At 45.3% G+C, this 9,284-nt stretch overlaps 1 protein-coding gene across 1 annotated transcript in view; it reads right to left on the bottom strand.

Moving 5' to 3' along the window:
- WDSUB1 (WD repeat, sterile alpha motif and U-box domain containing 1) overlaps nt 1-9,284 on the bottom strand; it is a gene marked incomplete at its 5' end in the record, with an annotated part of 13,003 nt that overhangs the window by 320 nt on the left and 3,399 nt on the right. Inside the window, 6 exons of the mRNA XM_010144955.1 lie at nt 18-179; nt 927-1,064; nt 5,122-5,301; nt 6,140-6,246; nt 6,344-6,384; nt 7,968-8,001. Coding sequence (XP_010143257.1) covers nt 18-179; nt 927-1,064; nt 5,122-5,301; nt 6,140-6,246; nt 6,344-6,384; nt 7,968-8,001 — 662 coding nt within the window. The remainder of the gene's footprint in view (nt 1-17; nt 180-926; nt 1,065-5,121; nt 5,302-6,139; nt 6,247-6,343; nt 6,385-7,967; nt 8,002-9,284) is intronic.

Below are 9,284 nucleotides of genomic sequence, written 5' to 3'. Positions count from 1 at the left end.
GAAAGGGGCCGCGTTGCGGCTGTTTTGCTGCTGCCTCTCCAGCCAGCGGCTGATGGCCATTTTTAGTGTCCGGTTTGGTGTCAGCGTCAGCGAGGGGAGAGGAAGATTCGTCATGGGACTCGATCGCCTCTTACTGCTGATCCAGTTCTCCATGGCTTCCTTTTCGTAGGAATAGCCATCTACCAAGAAACCATCCGCAAAAGCTGACATTAGGTCGGCCTGGGCCCGGGGCAGATTTTAGCTGTTCAACTCTAAGGGGGGTGGGAGGGAATCGGGACTTCCACACAGGAAGAGGGAGCTATGGAAACATCACAAGGTCTCTGAAAGCCTCACTGTAACCTCCTACGTGTTTGTTTCAAATTACACAGTTAAACGTTTGGCTGCAGAACTTTACCCTGCAGTATTAACATCAAAATGCAGTTCCACTTTTTAGATTACACGGGACTTGGCACACTAACTAGTACAAGCTGGTTGAGAAGGTGCTGCAGGTTTATCAGTGAGTTACAGCCTTCCCCACTGCGCCAGGCAGGGCCGTAAGCAGGGCAGGGACACGCAGGCACAGCCGCAGGCGGAGCTCCACTGGTACGCTGGTGTTTTGTGGCTGTAGTGACTGCGGGTGGTGAGGGATTTCTCCTCACTCGGCTGTGGGCAGCAGCAGCAGCCAGAGCCAGGCACAGATCCCACCCAGGGGACGGGCTCGGATGAGGTCACAGGATCAAGCCGTGTTTGTGCATGACTAAGGGATACACTTGGTAACTGGGACCGAATCACATCCACTCTGCCTGTGCCCATGTGGTTAAGGAATTCTGTACAGACACAGCTCATTACCAGGCTGTAGAAGCGACTAGCCAGGGCCCAGGTTTGTGTTTCCACACTGCTGTTACCCTTAAGTAATTCACTGTAGTCAGCATTTTCTAAAGCGCTACCTGCTGCGATGACAGGATCCTTCATGAGCTCCCTTGTTATAGGACATAAGAACTCGTCAGGGGCAGCAGGAACAGTGAGCGTTGTCGTCCTCAGTTCTTCAATTTTCTGGAGGACTTTACTGCGCAGCCCCAGAGACTCTGAAAAGTCAATGGCACACGGAGTGACGACACAGACGTGTCAGGCAAAGAGGCCAGGTCTGGCATCCACGAGCAGTTGTGTCTCAGCAGACACAGCTCTGTGTTGCCACCCCCACTGAACACAAAACTCCGCAGACAGCCCCGGCCACCAGGTCACACCCCAGGCAGTCCCTCACTGTGTCTCAGCCCCACTCCACCACGCCAGCGTGTCTGACTTCCAGCTGTGCCAGATGAAAAAAACATCCTGGAAACACCAGCCTGCCACAGGACCCCTGGAACAGCTCACCACGACTCTAAGAATGGCTTTTTGTCACTAGTCTGAGAAAAATGCCTTTAAAATGTTGACGCAGCTTTGAAGGCTTAAAACATTTAAATTGCCATAAACATTGAAACCCAACACAAGCCATAAAATAGCCAGGTCCAAACCAAAAGGAGCTGGTACAGTGTGAAGAACGAATTTCAAGCCCCAAACCCAGTCACTCTCTAAGCACCTGCGGTGTTCCCAAGCGCGCCACTGGCGCAGTGAGTCGCTCGTTGTAGTAACTGCAGGGCAGAAGTCTGAATACCACTAACATTACGGGGACCGACTGCCGTGCCCCTCCAGCCGTGCCAAACGTGAGGAGTTACCACAGGTCAGCAGAAGTCTAAGGCACTGGGGCTCCCTTACCCTTCACACTGGCTTTCGTCGTACGAGGTCATTTACAGCTCTGCCACAGGACACTGCACCTCCTGCGCAGTATCACTGTCCCTGGGTTAACAAGGGACAACTGAAGAACACCTGACGCTGGCTTTCTAAGAAGAGATCCATGTCCTAATCTGACACGAACACTGCAAACACCGTGATGGCTGTGCCGCGCTGCCTCGCTGCCTCGCTGTCTTTGTTCAGCTCAGAGGCGCTCCAGCCGATACAGTGAAGACGCATCAGCAGTAACTCACTCTGCTGCCTGCCTTCCGAGAGTGCACCGGAACAGCAGCACCTACCTAGAGTGAAACCCTAAAACCAACAGAGGAAGACAAAACCCCACATCGCTGATAGCACACTGCGGACAAAGAGAAGACAAAGTCAGCCCGATCAGAGAGTCGTCCCTCTTTCTTTGATGTTCTGAGGACACCCTGCAGTGAGGACAGGTTGAACAGGCTTTAAGATGATCTGCTCTCTTTACATACCTAACCTAAATCAGGAGAGTCTTGTGAGGAGAAGCCTTCTCAATGTGCTGCAGAAGGTAAAGTATCTGTAACACCTCCAACTTCTTTACAATTTGTTGTATTAAAAAGTACAAGATAATTTTTATGGCTCTAACTCCTAAATTGAAGGTGTAGTTTTCCGAAAACCGGACCTAGTCTCACTTCCTGCCCACCATCTGCAAACCAGCTGGAGTGAAGAGTTACCCTACGTTAACAAATTCAGTGAAGCCTGACAGGAAAAAGGCCGTGCAGGCACGGAGCAGCGTACCCCACCTTCTCTTGGGCACTGGCAGAGGATGCGTATTCCTCTTTTCCTGGTTCAACGGCAATGAATGTGTCATTGTGTCCATTAAGAATGACAAATCCTTATGCTGGTTGAATGTGCACAAGCTCTTCAGGATGCATCTAATGGTCACTTTAAGAGTTTAACACAGAGTTCCTGTAAGACAGTTAGCTTGGAAAGAAGCTAGTTCCATTGTATGGTAATGAAGCATTCTTTCAAAAAGTTGTCAGAAACAATCCAAGATGTTAATGAAGTGTTATGTGAACCACTTGCTGATCGCTTTCTCTTAGATCAAACGCCTTCAAAGGCATGAAGATACCCTTCCTATTACATGCAAATCAGAGCAGAAGCAAAGACTGACAGGACAAGAAATAAGCAGCTCATAAAAAACAGCAGAAAAAGCTACTATCCTATCAATCAATCTATCTCATCGAGTAAAACCGTCTTTAAAAACCTCCCTTTGCAAAGACTGTAAAACACCTCAGGAGTTCTTTGGTGAGATCTTATGGAACTGGTAAACGGTGCCTTTTTAGAGCAAGGAAAACAGGTTATCGAGGAGAGAAGGGACGTGCTCATTCAAGTATTTTTATAGTGAGAGACTCCTAAAATTTAGTTAAACTGGAATTTGAGCAACACTGAAAAGCATCTCAGTTTCAGGCAGGCGGTACTTCGCTGTTGTGTAAATGCCTGAGCCGTGGCTGGCAGAGGGCAGTTCCTCAAGTCAACCCTGTCGGGGTAATCTCTGTTCTGTGCCAATGGCAGCTGTAGAATGACATGCAGAAGCAGAATCACAAGCATTTACCACTTCGGAACTGACTGATTTCAGTGATTTTATCTGGCAACTTTGAGTCGTATATTTCATTATTTGGTTTAAAAATCTTTGAAAACCATTAAAGTGCTTATACGATGTGCCTGTGCTTCACTGCTTCACGCTGCGTATCTGCTTGCTCGTACTGTGGAGAAGCTTATGTTTAGTAAGACACTAAGTGATTTCTGTTGGAGCTTTTTAAGCAATCATCTCTTACAGCTGCCTGATACCTGTGAGAATCAGACTCCTTATCCCATCACCTTATGGTGCGTGTTAAAGCACGTACTGAACAAAAAGCATGGCAAGACCAGAGTCTTGAGAACAGAGACTGAGCAAAGAGCGTTTAGCAGGTAATGGGAAAGAACATGCTGAAGCTGCTTCAGCTCCTACGAGCAATCAATCCTCACGGCATCCTTTTATCACGGCAAATGAAAGAGCCAGAAAGCAAGAGCTTCCCGTAATGAGCCTGTGTCCTACAGGAGCTCTGCCTAACGCCACATCCATCCTTTGCATCTCACAGCCTGCCTCCCAGCCGGCTCTTGCAGCTCAGACTTGACTTTCTTCTTGAGTTTGAAATGGGTCTTGATAGCATCATTACAAATCTATCAGGCAACACATGCTTTCGTTGATGTTCCGCCCATCGAGAACAAGTTTGTTCTCCTCGGTGGTCACCCCACATCCAACTCTCACATAACCTAGTCAGCATCCTCTGCGTAGCCTCAGCTGGGGATTGCTGCATTGGTTCAGATACTCCAATGCCAAAGAAAATGTGTGCAGAAACGGGTGAAACCAAGGATCCTTCATGGATGACAATTCCTGGCAGATTCCCAGCACCTCTATTGATTTCCAGAATTCAGCAAAGCTAGTTGATAGGCAGAGGTACTATGATGGGATGCAGACCAACACCACACACACAAACCAAACATGGATGCGAGCAGTCTTCCTGCAGTGAAGAATACTAACCTCTAAAAATAAAAGCCTTCTTAACTCGCTCAGCCTTTTGCAATGATACTTCATCGCACTTCGGCCAACGTAGCAGCACCTAATTCACACTCAGTGGAAAAAGAGAACTCCAATTCAGCAAGTTCCAGTGTAGTTCGCCCTCCTCAACTTTCAGAATTTCCACTGCGGAACATTACTAATGTGGCACTTCCTTGTGATGCCTTCTAAAATGCCATCACAGTTTTGCACTGACGTGCTGGGACAATGTATTAACTAGGACACCTGAGGAATTACAAGGTGTCGGAGCCAGGCGAGCTTTCCTTGACCCTTACTGACTGTCAACATCGAACCCCTCAGCTCCAAGGTAAGTAAAAACTCAAACATAACTTGTGTTTTCCTATTACAGTAACAGTACACTGAAGAGTTCCACTGCTACATTCCAGGTGGGTGACCAACAGCGTTAGATACATGACGCTTGTCCAGACTGATGGGAAAAACTAGAGAGTTCCAAAGTCAGAACCGTTAAGAAGTGCACACAAAAGTTTTTCCACAGCTTAATGATACAAGACCTAAAAAGGAAAATCAAAACAAAGGCAGGTAAGGCCACTTCACACGGCATCGCTGGTGGAAGTGCCTTTCACGTCTTCGGGTATAAGCAAACACACGCACACAAAACACTGTGGATAATGTGACATCGGGGGTTTACCAGCCTTGCTGATGAAGTAAAAATGCATTTCAGAGAAAAAAACCATCCAGTATGGAACTCCTAACTCGCTTTCGTTCCAACACTGCACACGTACTCTAAAGCTTAAAAACTGTCTGGATTTCTATTCTCTTACCGATTTTTAATTCATTAGCCAGACTTTCTTTAGTAAGATTCAGTAGTTCCTTGCCATCGATGTTATTAATTTTGAAAAGCCCAACAAAGTCTGCTAAGTCTTGTGCACAAAGCCAGGCTGAAACATCGTCCTCTGACCACTCCTCAACAGCCACCTGAGATTCATTTTCTACAGGAGTTCCTTTGGAAAGATAAAAGACAGTTAAAAAAAGCCCCAAGCAACTCCAACACCCACCCCCCAGAAAACCTCCGAGCAATGACAAACGCCAGTTCTAAGCACAACGGCAGTCACGGACGCTGTTTTGGAAGTGTTCTCAGTACTATACATTCCCCAACATCTAACTGAACGCTTACTAGACATCACTTTGTGGGGGGCGATAATCTGGGTTTGTCTTTTACGTACCACTTTTCAAAGCTGAGAGGAATTTAATCTCTCTGGTGCCTACACTGCTCTGAAACTTGAACTGAACTGAAAGAGAGACAATGGTCAGCAGACATGGAAACCAAGCCTCCCAGCTCCTTCGAGAGGCAGACCAAAGTCCAGGCTTTCTCTCGTGCTTTGAACAGAGACCTGCGTACCTTTCTGTGCTCCACAGCCTCCGGGTGCCAGTGTATTTTGTAACAGTAATTATCCCGGTTTTTCACCTGTAACAACTAGTAACCTGTATTTCTTGTTGACAATCATGCTTGCAATTATCATACTTTCTGTTCAACTCATCTCCAATGGTACTTGTCCAACAAGTCTTTCAGTGCTCTGGGAATAATATTCACCCTTAAACGGTGTCCAGAAAGTAAGAAATGGCGAACATCAGAAAAGAAGACCTAGCAGATTAGTAAAATTAAAATACTTCTAGTGTGTGTTTCCTCTAAAAAAACGAGAATACCTCTGTAGGACATTGATAACGCACTCATGATCCTGAGGTTACAACCTAACGGCATGTATAAAAAAGTGGGGGTTTTGCATCTGCAGAAGGTGCTTTAAATGTAAAGAACAGACTACAGCTAGTTCACACACTAACCTGCGCAGCGTTGCTTAAGGTCAAACTGCCATATGTTCACAGTTTTATCCATGGAACCCGTGGCAAGTAAGGGCCTGCACGGTGCAAAAGCACAAGTCGTGACATATCTACAAATAAAAACAAATGCATGAAAATTCACACGAAAGAGGTGGAATTTCTTTAATTTATTAACAGTAAACTAGCATGATGATACTGACTCCTTACCTGGTATGCTGAGACAAAGTATGAACGGTATCACCAGTACTCTGTAAAAGATATTTGTGGGTTTAAACCTTACAAGAATAAGAAGGATGTTCATTTGTATACTTCCTTTCAAAACCGGGAATAATGCCGCTTCTTGGAAGGCGACAGCAGAGAGGAAGGGGGAAGGGATACAGCCTTGCCAGAGCTGATCAGTGGTGCAGGCAGAAGCGCAGGCTGACTTTCCTGGAACGCTGCTGACCTTCCCCCCTCAGCAGCATGCGCGTTCCAGCGTAACGATGCCAGAAGCACTAACTGAATTCGCTCCGTCTCTGTGGGCTGGCTGGTCACGTGGGTACGAACATCTCTGCTACAGATCTAGCATCAGAAATGACCAGCAGCAAAGAGGCAGCTGAAACCCTTCAGGCTCCAGCCTTCGACCGGGCCAGCAACTAACCCTGCTGTGGTTCTCCTGTTAGGCCACTAGATGCTCCTGAAACAAATCCCTGCATTTCCAAATAGCTTTACCTTATGATTTGAAAGCTTTTCCTTCTTGCGAAAGATACTATTTCTTTGGCAGGCACGGACTGACTGGAAAGAGGGAGAGCAAAGACTTGCTGCCTCCCGAACTGACTGGTCAGCGCAGCAGTTTCTTCAGACACCAGACAAATGCCCTATTTCAGGTTGAAATCTCTCTCCTTCCCATGAAGGTTTATTGTCCCCACTTCTCCTCAAGAGCTATCAAAGAAGTTATTGTCCCATTTGCTAAAAAACTAAGGCCACAAAAGCCGACAAATAATATTAAGAAATACTTATGCTGTAGTTTTCTGCATCCTTGTATCTTCTGCAGTTCCAAAAACCTAGGGGACTTTTTACATCGCTGTCTAAGCTTCAGACGACTAAAACAACTGGGCCAAATATTGGGAAGGTACCAAATTACTAATTTTGGTGAAAAACTTGCACCCTAATTGAAAAATTTTATCAGTACATTGGTATGTGCAGAACTGGAGAAGCTTAGAATTTGTTCATCCTTCATTTTCAGCAAAATTAATACTATGAATTATTAAAGGTAAATGCTACTTCCAGGTGAACCACAAATGATGTAGTAACAGTATTCCAGAAAGTGCCTCAACAATATGTTTTAAAGAAAAGACATTGTATTTAGCATTAAAATGTTCTTGAATTCTTTATTATTATTCTATTTTATGTGCACTTCATATACAATTTACTGACTAATTTCTCTGATCACCATTCTCGATTTTGCGTGAAAAGTTGCGCTCCTTGCTTTGGAAGCCAAGATAAATTTCGCTTAACAACAAATCCTACTTCAGTATGAAGGTAACAGGTAAGTATGGAATTGACTGGATAATATTCTACTGTGAGCAACCAAATAACAAATTCTGTAAAGAAACGTAAACAGAAAGTTCTAAAGACTGATCAAGAGTCAATTTTCCTCATTTTCCCTCCCCTCTTCCCAATGCACAGTAAATATTTTGGGTTTATAGCATTTCTATTCTTTAGTATTTCTTCAGTATTTAGTTTATTCTGATGCTTCAGTATTTAATTTAAATACTAGTTTAGTTTAAATACTAAAGATGTATTTAAAGACAACAGCCCAGTGAATGCTCTTGCACCGTGCTATACTCACCGTTTCATATATAATGACAGACTTGTCCACAGACCTTTAAAAAAAAAAAAAAACCACACACATTGACATTAAGATGATGCAGAGAAGAAAAAGAAAACTATTTTTAACTAAGAAAAGAAAGAAAACCCTTTTCCACAAATACAGGAGCAAGCAGATTTCTTAACACCACTTTGTGAAAAGCTCAGACGTCAACCGACGCAAGGTGGTGCACCCACGTCCACCTTGGAACGACACTGCCTAGCTGCACCTCCAGCACGAGGCAAAAACAGGAAATAGGAAAACCCTGCACTTCCGCGAGAATTTCGGACGTAGAGGACTTGCACAGTGCTTGTGTAAACTGGCCCCCCCTCCCCGCACTCCCCAGACTTCAGGCCTTTGCCAGCAGTATCTATAAAGTGGATGCACAGAATCTGGCTACCCGTGGTCTACGCTCAGCGCTTCTGTTTATTTTTGAAACCGTCTCTTTTGCAAAGCAAGCTAGAGAAAGTGCTGCAATGCAGCACGTAAGAGAGAGTGGTGCGGCGCAACCAATACCTAAAACATTGCGTGGAATACAAATCGCATAGTTCTGTACCGCGACGGCAGTGTCTCCTGGAAGCCCGATGGGAGAGCTTTCCACTCACAGTGGCAGCAAAACCCACAAGCTGTATGGCTAACGGAAAGTAACCCTCATCACAAACATTCGTAATGACCTTAAAATACTGAAAAGGACTCCCTCAAAAACAAGACAAAGCCAAACGCCAAAGCAAGCTGTTGTCTCTGGGGGTTGGCAGAGCTTTAAGCTTATTTGCTGGTTATTGTAGTCTTTTCTTTTTCCTTTGCAAGGCATCGGTTTTTCCGCTTCAGTTCAGAAAGCCTTGGTAAAAAAGACAATTAAAATTTAGAGCATTACCCATTTTATCTGTTATTTCAAGTTGCCACTTAGCCAGTTTAGAAGTGATTAAGTACTTTTCATGAGAAGCGCAGAAGAGAAGCACGCAGCCATTAATATTCATAAATGCATAAATGGTTACATCTAACTTATTTATCATTGTCCTTCAACAGCTTGATCCCTAAGGAAAGTCACTAGTCACCAGCTGCCAGTTTCTCTTCATGCTGCTGATCCCCAACCACATCTGAGCCTGACAGTCCCGCTGTTCTTCCACACAAGGTACCCTCCACTTTTCTGATCTGTGTCTCCTGATGCGGCTGGAAGAACCCATCAGGAGATCACGTCAAAAGCTGTGCTGCAGCTGAGGTGTGAAGGGCTCGCTGCTCTCCCCCGTTCTCACCGCCAGTCTTCTCAATCACGGAAGGCAAGTCAGGTTGGTCGGGCTC

Source organism: Buceros rhinoceros, unplaced genomic scaffold (assembly GCF_000710305.1).
Source record: "Buceros rhinoceros silvestris isolate BGI_N320 unplaced genomic scaffold, ASM71030v1 scaffold11061, whole genome shotgun sequence".
NCBI lineage: Eukaryota > Metazoa > Chordata > Aves > Bucerotiformes > Bucerotidae > Buceros > Buceros rhinoceros.
This window is presented reverse-complemented; position numbering and strand designations above follow the sequence as displayed.